Source organism: Ambystoma mexicanum, chromosome 4q, assembly GCF_040938575.1.
Source record: "Ambystoma mexicanum isolate Mex_15411 chromosome 4q, UKY_AmexF1_1, whole genome shotgun sequence".
Lineage (NCBI taxonomy): Eukaryota > Metazoa > Chordata > Amphibia > Caudata > Ambystomatidae > Ambystoma > Ambystoma mexicanum.
The window spans coordinates 1128042411-1128057170 of NC_090928.1; the positions used below are offsets into that span (position 1 = coordinate 1128042411).

The following is a 14760-nucleotide window of genomic DNA, read 5'->3' on the forward strand; positions in this document are numbered from 1 at the left end:
AGAACTGAACAGAACTTTGCCCATGCCTACATATTTCCTTTAATCAGGCGGTTATGCAATCCATCTGGCCCTGCGGCTCGAGATGGATTTAGATCTTTTATTTAGAGCAGGATGTCCAATGTATCAAACTCAATTGCCCAATGATCCTTCATAGGATCAAGATAATGGAGATTCTTTTCTTTCATTGGAGCGAATAACTGAGAAAACTGGGAGATTCACTTGTTGTCAGTTACTGCTGAAAGAAGGCACAACTGTTGGCGCAATGTATTATTGTTAAGATGGATTTCTGAACTCTGACCTGGTGGGCAGAAGTTCAGAAGGCCAGCCTAGTTTCTTGGATCAGGGTAACTTTCTGGACAAGCCAGACCGATCAAGGTTGCATTGGCGGCGGTCAAGACTAGGTCTCAGGAGGGGTGAGGGTGATTGAAAGCCCACAATGAGCACACACAGTGAACGACACTACAAATTACTCTCAGTCAGGTGTATATCAAATATACATATACATTTATTTAAGGCCTTTAAAATCAAACACACGCAAAGGTCAACAGTAAGACTTAAAGCAAACCCACAATACTATAGTACATACATACAGTTACAATGGCGTAAAGGAATGGCATACAGTAAGGGTCCACAACCTGTAAGGGAAAGGGGCAAACAGTGCGAATATACTTCAGGCAGTCCTTCAATTTATAAATCCTAACTGAAAGGCAGTCCAGTCCCTACAAAGAGTGGAACCTTACGCTAAAATGTACTTTCGGGTGCAGATGCACGCGATCGTGCGGTTGGGCAAAAACGGGGTCTCTTGCAGGGGCTGTAGCAGCTCAGGAAGGCAGGTGAGGTAGTGAAGAATAAGTTCCCACTATTCGAGGAGGCTCTCCCCAAGAGGGTGGAACAGACTCCAAGCATTGGGAATAGCTCGGAAGCACAAGCTACCTCGGTAAAGGTGAGTGGCCCTCAGGGGACACTCGTGCATACAAATTGATGGATGCACCAGGGGCCACCGGTAAGGGTTACAAATACTCACCAATCCAAGGCACCCTCCAGACCAAACTTTGCCAGTCGAGTTCACTTCGGTTGCGGGTTCAAATGCTGCAAAAGTGCAGCTTTCAGTGGCTGAGTTCCAGGATGGATTCTGTGGCGGGACAGTGGCGATTTCTCCTCTCCTGCTGAAGGGATCCACTCAAATTCACTCCAGCTCATCTCAGGGCAGAGGGGGGCACTGCAGCAGTACACCCACGAAGTTCGTCACCACGGCTGGGCGTCACTGTGACGGCATGTACTTGGGTTCAGGTATACTCTGCTAACTCCAGACCTAGGGCGCCTAGGTGTACAAAACTTGGTGGGAGAGTGCCTTGAACCCCGTACTTATGATCTCCAAAGTCTCAAGAGTTAACTCAAGATGGCAGCTGTTCCAGCACAAAGGTCCTGCGCAAGCTGGTCAGTTCACTGATTGGCCCAGGAACAATTCCCAAAAGTCTCACTTGCAGGTTAAGGTGGAGGTGCTGCAAATAGTTGTTTCCACTATTCAAATGGGGAGAAGCACCTTTGCAGACCTTCCAGTTCAATAAGATACAGAGGGGTCCTGTGGGACAAAAGCAGGCTCAGAGAGCCCTGCCAAACCTTCCAGCGGGTCACCAGCGGTTCCTCGACTCTGCTTCTTAGTTTGAGGATGCTTGGATCCTATCCTAGGTTCAGTGAGAACTCAAGTGATCAGCCTGGTATGGGTGTTTGTGCCCTTCTCATATTCAGAATCTCCTTTGCGCCTCACATGCAGCCATGCACGACGTGGACCAATCATGGACCACACTGGTCGCAGACATTCCCAGCACACCAGACTCTCTGGCACCCAGGATGTGTATTGGAACTAGACAGTCCAGCCCACATCCTTGAGGCACACACACAAGTAATGCAGAAGCCTGCGAAGGCTTGGCATTTCCGTGGAGAATGCATGACCAAATAAGGATGGACCCGGGTCTGCTCGATCTGGGGAAGGCAAAGGGACAAGATAGCCAAATGACAGAACAAAGGACCTTGTGCTAAATGCGATATGGACCGAAAGAAAAGGGTTCAGAATATGAGATAAATAACAGCTGCCACCAGCTCTGTCCAAGAGACATCTGTACTTCTACCGAAAAATCCTTTGAGGGTGTCTAGGGCCTTTGGAAACTAAAGGAAGACCCCAGCGCACTATACTTTAAGGTACTTTGTGCACTGGTAAAAATGTTCAAAGAACTTGCAACATTGGAAAGGACTAAGGGAAACAAAGTCTCCCAGTACTGATTGTCTTTAAGGGCATGTCAGTTTCCCCATAACAAAGTGAACGAAAACCCAGAGGAGTGCAGGCTAGAATGGTCAGACAAAAGCAAAAAGTTGGGGGGTACACAACTGGAGGGAAAATTACACATACATGGAAATCTTTCCTAACAATTATCATGTAGAATAGTCCAGAGATCTTGTGACTTTCGTTTGGATATAGTGTTGAGCATGTTTTCGGCATCGTTTTGGAGGTGCATCGCTTTAGTTGCCAAAAGCCAATTTCTACAGTTTCTTTTCCTTTTTCATTTAAGGGCTGTTCTGTTTGGATCCTTCAGACAGTCTATCTTCCTCAGGTCAACTCTAAACTGTTTCCTTGCAGCCACAAGATCCTTATCATAGAAATGAAGTCTTTTAGATTTATTAGAGCTGGCCGATCTAGGGCCATGACAAAATTAAACAGTAAGGGAAGGTATCCAACCCTGATTCTTGAATCCCAACACTTGTCTATATTTTGACACTATTTGAGGGACCTTATTCAGTGGACTATATAGACAGTTCTGTCTTAGATTTACTTGTAGGGGCCTAGGGTTCACCTTCAGGGGATCTACAACTTGCATCTTCCATTACAAGACCAGGAGATGATGATCACTTTCAGTCATATTTTTCACCATCAGGGTCTCAACATAATTCAACATGTTCCACAATCCCATTGTTAAAGGTCATCTATGAAGGACCTTTGGCTGTTACATTTTTTTAGTCTTTCGCCAATGCTGAGGCCAACCAAGACCAATATTGACCGTGATCCTTTGCACGCGCCCCCGGTTATCGTTCTCACTTTTTTTTGTTTTTTTGTTTTTTGTGCATCCATCATCACCGTGGCTCCCTGGCTCTCCACCATCTCCGGTGCCTCTTTTTCACTTGGCTGCATTTCCATTTTAGTAATCCCAGGATTCACTGGTGTTTGGAGTAGAACTTTTTTTGAGAAGGAATCACTTAACCTTCTCTGCCAGGCCAATATAGTCTTGCAGCCAACGCACTATGTTGACTTTCCAGGGAGTTCATATGGCCGATTAAGGATTGCCCAATAATCCCACCCTGAGACTGCAAAGGAGGGTGCTCCACCTGAGGAGCATATTCCGGGGAGTCAAGGCATGAAAATTCCTCCTCTAAGAATGTGTTGTCATCATCCCACATTGTGGGTATAGTGCCATCACATACCTTTGGATTATAGTCGTCTCTCGTTTTTTGATAACCATCCAAATATTCCAAAAAAATGTAGATGTCTCGTTGTTGGACATAAACCATAGTGACCGCTCCTGAGAAGTTTACTGTCTGATTGTAAGACATAGTGCTGGCGGGTGCTATCAATCGAGGGGGGAGTTCTTTTCCCTTTGAATTGAATCAATTTCGTTTTGCTGGTTTGACCCAGATGTTGTTGAGGACCTGTTCTTTGATTATGCACTTGTTATGGATGTAGATACCGCTGCCGGGCTATATTCACCGGACTCCCCCATTTCCCGCAATTCATTCACAGTAGGGACATACGGTGAGATTTCCCTCAGCACAGCTTCAGAAGCTTGTGTGTAGCGGCATGGGGAAGAACTGTTCAGGACTGGCTCTTCCACCTCTCTTATTTTCATTTGGCGGCTGGTACATGGGCGGTTTGCCATTTGATTCCAAGAGTCACAATTAAAGGACCTGAACAGGCAGGATCGACTGGATTACACAACTCCAAAGGGTAGGAAGACGGAAGGGAGGGAGGGAGCGGGAAGGGTGGGGGGGACAGGTCAGTTCAGAAGTTGAGTAGACGGCAAGGGATTCAGTCCACTATCCAATTATTTTAATTATTTGAAGGAGCTTATGAAGAGTGTTTATTGCCGAGTCGGACAAGTGTAACCTCAAGCATCAATTTGATTCCCAATTCGGGTCTGGCTTCCGGGTCCAACGTCTTCACAGACTGCAAAGATTGCCACAACTCTGCCAAAGGACTTTATCTGCACACCCAACAGCCAAATCCGGGTAAGTCAGATGACCCAGAGGTCGGGTTCCACTCTGGCTCCTCCGCTCCACAATAACACAAAAACACACAGTAACACACCGCTGTGCTCCACAATTATGTGGCCGTTTTGTGTATAAAAACACTTCCTTCTGGAAGAAATGGCACTAACATGTTATGTTATTGCAATTTATAAAGCGCAGGGTCGCCCGAGGGCATCATGGCGCTAGAGAGGAAGACTGCTCAGTGAGAGAGAAGATTGGACGAGACGCCAGGAGCTAGAATAGATGAGTTTTCAGAGCTCTTCTAAAGCACAGATGGTTAGAAATGGCCTTAAGTAACAGGGGGAGAATGTTCCAAAGTTTGGCTGCGGCAATAGAAAAAGCTCTGCCGCCAAGCCTTTCCCGATTAAATCTAGGAATGATGAGTAAATTAGAGGAAGCAGAGCGGAGATCCCGATTCGGAGATTATTGAGAAAATTTAGACTGCAGGAATTCAGCTCCATGACCGTGGATTGCCCGATGGACGATGCACGGTGATTTAAAGTGAATTCGCTGAGACACCAGAAGCCAGTGAAGTTGGCGAAGCACTGGTGAAATGTGAGCACCATAGGGAGAGCCGGTGGCTAGCCTAGCTGCAAGGTTCTGCATACGCTGGAGTCAATGAATAAGGCCGATGGGTTGCGACAGATCCAGCGAATTGCAATAATCTAGCTGTGTAAGGACTAGCGCAGCCACCACAGGAGGGCGGAGAGATTCGGGGATCATAGGCATGGCCCTCTTAAGGACCCTGATCTGATGGTTAGCAGACTGGCAAACGGCTGTAACCTGATTGGACATTGACAAAGAGGCAGAGAGAATAACCCCTAGGTTCTTCACTTTGCTAACTGGGCCAGGTAAAGGGCCTAGGGAGGAGGGCCAAAAGGCAGGGGTCCACAATGAGAGGTTGGGGGGACATCCCACCAACAGTACCTCCATCTTATCTCCATTTGGCTTTAACCAATTCTGATCCATCTAGACCCCAACTGCCATAAGGGAGTCGTGGAGGCAGGCTGAGCCCTCAGATTGCTCCTGATCCAAACGGATCAGATTTGTGTGTCATCCGCATAAGAGTAGCAGTTAAGACCGTAAGAGCGGATGAGACAAACCAAGGCCCAGATGTATATGTTAAACAAAATCGGCGAGAGAGAGGATTCCTGAGGGACACCACAGCATGAAAACACACAGCAGCACAGGGTTTACTGATCAATAACTGTAAATACGTAGTAAAGCAAGATAGAAGAGGCATATAGAGGTTTGCTACAACGCGTCTAGGACGGTCACGATAGGAAAATGGATGCTGACTCGTGTCTGATTTAACCAAGCTACCTCAGAGACAGACTAAGGCTGTAGAATCAGGAGACGCAGGAGAACATCTCCATGTGCAGAACAGACAATGAGTCAAGGGTGGCCCAGAATAAGGATGCTACTTTAAGGAATAGGCACAGAGCACAAAGGGATTTACATGGATAAGCTCTGAATGTGGGACATTCCTCATAGACTGAAGAAGAAGAAAACATCTGCAAGAACAAATCAGTAAATCAAGTAGCAGAAAATAGAAGGTCGAAATGGACAAATTTGTGGTCTTGCAACACGTTATTTCAAAGAAGAGAACAAGGGCTATTCATTAAGCCTCATATGAAGATAGTGCTGTGCTCACACTCCCTTGAATGTACCATGCCAGTGAGCAGTTAACAAGGTCAATTACAAAAGGAAGACTTTTGCTTACGGCCTACTAATGAGAGGTGATGGACTAATTGGGAAAACGGGGAGTAGTCTGTCTGGAATCAAACACCTAAATTTCGTTTCACTGATGTGCTGCTAAAGAGTTGAAAGTCCAAGGTTGGGTGGGAATGCCAACCAATCAGTTGGTTTGAGGGACAACCAAACATACAATGTTGCATAGACCAATCCACTGACAGTTTGTCCATTATAATCAGTACTTCAAATATTTAGAGTTAGTTCAAGGCGTGCCCTACAGATAAGGCATAGCCAATGATGCACTGATTCTTATATGTTCTATAAGTAGATATGTTCCCTAAACCAATCTCTCCCCTCGATAGGTTTTGTATTTTGCCACATAGTATGACATCACAGAGGATGCACATTGCGGTATAAGACCTTTGCATAATCAAGGTTAGTTGTGAGTGTACATGCATCAGTCCAATGTTTGTCAGGTCTCCCTACTTTATGAACTGAGAATAAAGTAGTGTTTTACCACATTCTTTGACCCTGTCCAGTTATTTGGTCTGCAAGTTTTGTTTGTAATTCCATCTAGCACAAGAGACGCTTCAAGGTGCTAGAGCACACTACACTGAGAAAGGGAAAAGAGGCACGACACAGAGGCATCTACATAGGTATAATGTATTGCACTCATCCAGAGGACACCAATTCAATTACCAATGACAGTACATTTAAGATCAGCGGTACATCAGTGTAGCAGAATTCAGAGTAAGGCAATATTGGTTTTTTTTGTAATTAGATGTATTTTGCCTGTGCCACTATCTTTCATTTACCACCATTGTTTGCATTGCCAGCCCTAGTAGAAACAGTGCCTAAAGCATTACAAAAATAACATCAACCCTAGTAGCATGGAGTCAACTATAAAACATGCCGTTCTGCGACTAAAGTAGAGTATGGCCTGTACGTAGTGGGCCCAGACAACCACACAACCTCCGTCTTGGAAGAGGATACTGCAACTTGGTAACCTTCTGTGTCTATGTGCATGAACTTGTAAAGCATATTGCAGAGCAGAGGTCAACATCTAGCACTCTTGACTTTCTGGTCATACTGCCAGGAGACCCCTACCAAAAGGGGAAAGCAAAGTCCTCTTTGTTGTACTTTTTATGATCTTGAATTCAAGTGACTGCCCACTCGCGTTGCTTGAGTTTATAGGAACAGCTATTACTGCACAAACTGTACCCATTGTCACAGATGGCCTCAAGAAAGCACCAACTATTGAAGAAAGGTCAGTGGTTTTATAAAAAAGGCTTGAGAAGGGGCTCACTAAGGGCCAGCACTCTCTCGTATGTCTCCCATGGGCGGTTCCCTCCCTAGCCCAGGTATCCCTATATCCCAATGTTATCATTAGAGATCGGTAACCCCTACTATCTACTAGCCGACTGGCTGGTCGGGATGTCCTGAAGGTAAATGCCTTATCTAGCTGTAGCTATTCTGGGATTGTGTAGGTGGCCTACCCAGGGGTGCCACACAATAACAATGGTATTTAAAATTGGAATAGGTGCCTACCAATTGCCCAATCTCTACCTGTCATTCCCTCTTGCACCATCATATTCTTTGCCCTAATCTTCTCTCTGCCTCCTTTCCGTTCATCCTACCCTACTCCTACTCTTTCTTCCACTGTGTCTCCTTCCCGTCTCTTATCCCACTTCTGTCACTCCAATGTTGTTCTCTCACCCGCCCTCTCCCCCTCTCCTCACCTCCTTCTACCCTCTGCTCTGTTTGCCACTACACTCTCTCCTCACACTTCTTTCTTTTCTCACTACTCTCCACTACACTTCCCCAGTACTCTCCACTCCCGTTCTACTACCACTAGACTCCACTATGCTCTCCTCCCACTACACTCTACTCTGCTCACACCTACTCCCACAATAACCTTCCTTTCACTCTCCCAGTCACCTTTCCCAATCACTATCACTGACACCCCTACACTCTCCGTTAGTCTTAGTCAATCACCTTACATACACTCACACACCCAAGTACCACTTTCTCTCACCAACCAATACCCCATCTTGCACACGCTTTCTGTAATCCTCCTCCAAACTCTGCTGTACCTTCTCCTCCCTTGGCCTCACCTGGACAACCCACACTGACCTCTCCTTTCTGCCCTCCTTTGTCCTCCCCACCTACCCCTTTAATTGGTCCTCCGAGGCAGCTGGTTCTCCGTGCCAATGGCTGCCTTCTTTTCACCCGCGGACTGGGTTATATGCAGAAGAATACATAAAACGGGCCTTACGCCCCACCTCATTTATAATTGCGCATCAGCTGACTCTCAGTGATGGTAGCCCGCTGCAAAGAAAGTCAATTGTAGAATTTATGTCTGAAGTACATTGAGCAGTGAATTGATGGTCTGACTGGTGTAGTCTGCTGCCTCTCTCCTCAGTGAGTTTTGAAATCCGGTCACTGCCACAGGGAACTCTGGTAGCTGCAGTCCTATGGACAACCAGGTATAGGGCAAGAAGAACTGATACTTCCCACATTTAGCCAGGCACAAGTATAAGGGCCATAGACGTGGGCCCTCCCATCTCCCACACCTCAGCTCAGGGGCAGGACTTGCTCAGGCAAACACCCTGGTAGGCCTCCTGCCCCATGTTGAGTGGGGTCCCCATCCTCTCTTGACAAGGGAAGGTCTCTAACCCCCCATCACAGCATATGCTTCATAATAAAGAAAGTGAGAGAAAGGAGAGGAAGTGAATGGAAGCTATACACACATAATCCAATGTGCAATCAGCACTAACCCAGTGACTCATTAAGTCATGTAAACATGGGGTTATGGACTCCAAACAAGTTGTGCGGTGGAGTAAGAAAATAGTGGTAAATCCATTAACGCCTCTTTTTTGGAGGTTACAGATTTACTGGCACTTTTACAGTACAGCCTCATTCTGAGACTGGAGGTAAAGTGGAGGAATTACTGCAGACAGAATTGCTACCAACTGCAACATATTTGATAAGAACAATGTTGCTGCATATGGGCCTGGTGTTCTCTATCAGTGAAGGAGGTAACGGTACAATCTAAAGACTGTTCTCCTGTGTCGACATACAAGTTAACACCACCACACCGCTATCTCCATTGCCAATACCACTCCTCTGGCCCCTTGCTGCCTATGAAGCTTTAACAGGTCTTTAGGACAGTGGTCTGCAACTTTTGGCTCAAGAGCACAGATCAATGGGGCAGCACAGCAACGATTTCCTTTGTGTTATGTTGGAGCAACGAGGGGGATTTGGGTGAATGGCAAGATATACAGACACTTGTAAAATCGTCCAATACATGATGCACCTTTGGCCGAAATACGAGACCCTTTGTCTCAGTGATTGGGGATAGGTCTAAAGGAAAACTAACCGCACCACGACGTGGCACTGGGTAGAAACTTGTCCATGCACAAGATTTTAGCTGAGCTGAGCTGATGGTGACATATGATGATGTGCGTGGCTGTGAAAAGCTTATGAATGCTGCTACAGGCTTCATAGTTGCAGACATGGGAGCAGGGTTCACATCCCTCCTGCTCCAATGTCTTTTTTAATAGTTTATTCTTTACTTATTTTATTTCAATGCTTTAGTTTACTCATTCTCAAGTAAAATGAAAACAGAGAATATGGGGTTGATGCTTGTGTGGGCTTGGGGCAATTAGCCTCACAGCTTGGTGGCCACACAGCCTGTGCTTTATTGCTGGCCAGGTTTATATAATACACCCAGGGATCATACTTCTTGACAAGCAATGATGTCTTAAATACTGCTCTCAAGTCACCCTTTTTAATGACTACAACATACTGCTTTATTGAAATGTGTGCTCCTATTTGGAAAGCCTTTTTGAATATCTTTTGTTTCAATGATGGGTTGCGGTGGCTGAGGGCACTGATGCAAATATTAGCCTTCTGCAGAGAGCTTGATACACCTCTAGCCTCTTGGAAGGCGTTAGCAGTTTGCACCTTTCCCTATGGGCTATATCTGTCTCAGGATGCAAAGGGACAATAGACCCTGATTAATGTGCTAAGCATTGATAGCTGTACTCAAGGCAGTACCGCATGTGTGTATTTTAACACATATTCAATGTCATTGATTATGTGTTTTGGTCTGCAACATTGATGAAATAAAGCAACATGTGATCCTGTAAACGGAATAGTATGTTGTTCTTACTTTGAAGACATTTTAGGGGAAGTGAATGGTGCTAGGGGGTGGGGGGCTGGCAGGGATTAAGTCCCTATGTCTTCCTTGAGCATTATGTTGGCAAGGGGGATGGGCAAGGGAGAGATAGCTCTAAAAAGGGCAGGAGGTGAGTACACCCTAAAATAGGTCTGTGGAAAAACAGAGACATCCGAGGAACTGTCTCAGTGCAATGGTGCACATTGGCTCTTTGGAAGCACAGATAACGCTTCTGGCTGCACAGTCAACTGACAATCATCCAGGCTCATACACGGGGGGAGAGGGTGCACCGCTGCAAATGCCAGGCTCTTTTGCGGGCACTACTAAATCCTTGAGGACGAGCACTTGGTACCAGAGAAAACAAGCAAACTGCAAGTTAATATCTTGGGCCCTCAAGAATTTGAAGTCAAAAGAACATAGTGCACAGTACTGTACCATCAAGCACCCAGCAAACATTTCCAGGGCCGGTATTGTAGAAAAGCCAAATGAAATGTACTAGCTGATACTGTACTGTAATAGGGAGCAAGAAAGAGCGACAGAACGCTAGATATTGTACAGCAGAATGCGAGCCATTGGCATATATTTTAATACCAACATAGATGATACAATAAAACCCCTGATGAGAGGTTGAACTCACCCTTAAATAAGTCTGTGTGTGAACAAAGAGAGACAAGTTGAGTCTCTGGTTGCACAATCCATTGAAAATCAGCCTGGTGCATGGGGGGGCACAGGCAGTGCAAAGTATCCTTTATGGATGGGCTGGATACTATGGCTTTTAGCAGTAAATATGGTGTGAACGAATGGGGAGGAGGACAGAATGTGTGCTGTTCTCCCAGCTGTAGGTGAGGGGGTTCACCAAGAAGGGCAGCATCCGGGGGAATGGAGTAGGTCACTATTCATCCCTGATACTCACACAAGAATCACCCAAAATTCATTTTTTACAGTGGCACTGTGAAAACAGTATAAGGCTTTACACTGTATTTCTTAACATTGTCTAGTCTTTAGAAGGGTTGCTGCAATAACCCATACTGCAACTCCTAGCACTCTATGTGCCATAACATTAGGGAGCGGATCAAAACCTGGTGCCCAATTGATTGCAGGGGTTCACCCAGTTGATGAGGGGCTTAGCCAGGATTTAACCCTGGTTCCGAGCCGGTGTTATATGTACATCAGGCAGATGATCAACTGTACATCACAGATGTAATGGGTTGGTAGAAAGAGTGGGAAAGGGGAACACATTCCGTACAATTTTAGATGGAACCGCCACCAGCACCATTTTCCCTTCTCAGGGTTGCACAGGTGCTCTTAACAAGTCAAGTTCTGGGTGTTGTGCTTCATTTTCCTTACCTAGGACACGTCAATGGAAACATTTTACTATGTTTGGAGATGAGCCGTCGACAATTCCAAATACTGGATCACATGCTTCAAATTAATATGTCAAACATACTGATGGCTATACGTGACAAAGTGACAAAACAGTTACTATACTCAGAAGCTAATTTATATTAATTTAATTCATCCTATGCCCCTTTCTTCTATAATAGATTCAACTTACAAATATGAAGTCACAAGTCAGAATCCTACTACGGATCAGGGACACTCACCATGTACACCATTGCACACCTGCTGACGGTGGCAGGACTGGCTTGGGAAAGACTGTCCACCTCAAATATCATTCGCATCCCGTTCGGCAGGAGTATTCTCTCGCTGCTGGCCAGGCAGAGTGTTCGGGTGTCATCAAGCACAGTATTCAAATTCTCTACCCAAACCGTGTCTACAGGGCCATCCAGAACAATCCAGGACCAATCGGGAGAGGCTTCCCCTGAAAACAAAGAGCAGAGTGGCTAGATTAGATCCATAAATAATGCACATAGACAATAAACGATCTCTCTAATATCGCCTGACACATGGTGAGCCCTTTGCAGTAGTATGATCAGCCGCATCTCAGCAGGCCACCTCCCACATATTTATTTCTTTGTCCACATGCCCGAGATGATTTGATCCCCAGTTGACTGCATAAATGCTGGAGGAGTCCATCATCAAGTGCTATATAACTATCGAATGATGATGATGACGATGATAATAATAAATAAACTGCATGTCTCAACTTTCATGGCGTGGCACTAAATGCACAAACCGTACCTCAGATGTGCAAGGTCACATCCATGCCCAACATGTTGCATGATCTACTGACCTACTGAGTAGTGTAAGGAAGGCATGGTATCATGAATGAAGACAGACACAAATGAGGCACAGTTGAAGGGTATTTATTTAGCAAAGATGCGGTGGTAGAACGCCTAACTAGCCTTATATCTAAGAATGGGAGCAAGCCTGACCACCAAATAATGAGTAACGCAGTCGTAGTAGTGTTTTGTCAAATCAAAATTGTCTATACTAAAAAAAACCATTGTCAATCTTACCCTATAACAAAAGTGCGTGGGGGGAAAAAGGTGTATGCAAATGAAAACAGTGTTAAAGAAAGTGTGCATCAGGATGACTGAATGGTGGGATTCCCTTCCCCAGGCTTTAAGCACAGGGCAAGGGGGGCACACTCGGGCTTTGGAACACTCTCTGGCGTCTTCGTCTCGTGGATGCAGTTTGGGACATAAGCCAGGGCCTTCTGCGACAAAGTCTCTTTCCAAAACAAAGTCTCTTATTCGCAGAAGGCCTGGACACACACAAAACTGTTTCTTCTCTTTAGGATCTCAATGTTCTCAAGGCTCAGGTTCACAGTTTATACTGGGTCTCCTCGGTCAGGCTCGGACCCTTTAAACACAATATTCGTTTACAGGTCTCCCTCAGTCGGGCTCTGACCTTTCACAAGGGATTTAAAAGTTCCCATAGGTCTCCCTCAGTCAGGCTCGGACCTCTTTCAACAAGAAGCACTTGATTCCACTTCTTTTTGCTAGTTGCGCTTTATCTTTCTGAGAGATACTTTGTGGTGGGGTCTTCTGCATTTTAGGTGGTTTTTTGGTGTCTTTAGTCTTGTCCTCGATGTGCGATTCCATAGGGGGAGTTATCTCGGTCTGACCCCTTCTGTATTTGTTCAAAATATTTTTCCTGCTGAGCCTCTATTTTTTCCGTCGGTGAGGATGTAAGGTTGGTTTCCCGTTCATGTTCGTGCCAAGATGTTGTCTCCTTATCCCATTTGTTCGTAGTCGTGTTATTCCTATTTGCCGAAGTTGGATTGTGCATGGAGTTGTTGAATATTTCTGGTGACTTCCATACATTTGGGGGATCATACATAGATTCCATTGTCTCTTGATCTTCTATAGGATGAGTCCCGGGTGGGGAAGTGTTGCAACTGGCGCGCTGCTATATTCATCTATGGCTTGTGTTTGGTCTTGTGGGGCTTTTTGGAGTGCACTTTCTAGAGAGCTCTGGTTTTGTTTCACACTGTTCATTGAGCGGTTTATAGCTTTTGGCATTTTTGTTTGAGAAGGGTCCGTGTTGGACTGAGTTTTAGTTCGTTGCCTTGTCCGTGGACCAGGGGGAGGGTTTGTTTTCTTTCATCCTCAGTGGTTTCCATCGTCATCATGGTATATGATTTATCTAGATCTGCACTCGACGTTCCAGAGTCGCGGACGCTTTCCTCTATCACTATGTGTACCTGAGTTGGATGCACAGTTCCGGGTATGGCGTTCCGAGATGTCTCTGGATATCGGCGAGGCCAGTAGTTCGAGGTTCAAAGAGCCTGGGTCAAAGGCAAAAAAGCCTGCTTGTAATACATCCAATATATGTAAACATGGGTCACAGCAAAACAGCAGAGTCTTGCCCTTTCGTCGCACGGCTTATGCCGCAAGGGTATTATTGGCGTGTTATTATACCCAGCTGATCTGAGCCGCGCTGAGCTCCTGGCGGCGTACGCTTCCACGGAATTAAAGGGGCAGATGAAATTCCACCTCCCAAGCTCTGTGTTCAGAGTGCAATATTAAAAAAGGTATTCCTTATCAGCAGTAAACATGGGTCACACCAAAACAGCAGAGTCTCGCCCTTTCGTCGCAGGGCTTACCTGCGATTATCCTTTTTGGACTTGCTTACCCATCTGGATTGATACCTGGTTTTCTGACCATGTCTGCCTTCCTGGACTACTGCTGCTACCATGTTGTGGAACCTTGCTTTTTCCAACAATCGCAGGATCTCAAGAACTGTTTGTGGCTATAAGGATCCCACTGTTTTGTCTCCTTTCTTTTTTCCCTTTGGATTCATCCTGACTCCTTAGCTTCCAGCTTCGTTCTGTCTGTGGGTAGGTCCCAGTGAACTGTAATTTTCTCCATCCGTGTGACAACTAAGCGATGGGCGGTTTTCCTGGCCTTTGGACTTTTATTTCACTGGTAGGAGGAATTACCTCGCTAGTTGTTCCCGTGTTTACCTTCAATCATACAGGTAGGACAAGAGGACTTGGAGGGAGGTGGGGGGCAACTAGTGGGAGGTGGTTATTGTCATGAGAACAAAGTACCCAAATGTTATCCGTCTTTTTGTCTTCCCTCCTGACAGCAAATCAGACTATCTTCCTCCCGCCTTTTCACCTGAGCCCCTAGCAACCGTGTGTAGTGATTCACGAAGCCTGCACTCTCGGCAGGAAAGTT

The 14760-nt window shown here is 45.8% G+C and overlaps 1 protein-coding gene across 1 annotated transcript in view; it reads right to left on the reverse strand.

Annotated features, from left to right (window-relative positions):
- The window catches only part of DNAH14 (dynein axonemal heavy chain 14), a 2000441-nt gene that overhangs the window by 1056360 nt on the left and 929321 nt on the right, over positions 1 to 14760 (reverse strand). Inside the window, exon 40 of the mRNA XM_069608705.1 lies at positions 11776 to 11993. Within this exon, the coding sequence (XP_069464806.1) occupies positions 11776 to 11993 (218 nt within the window). The remainder of the gene's footprint in view (positions 1 to 11775; positions 11994 to 14760) is intronic.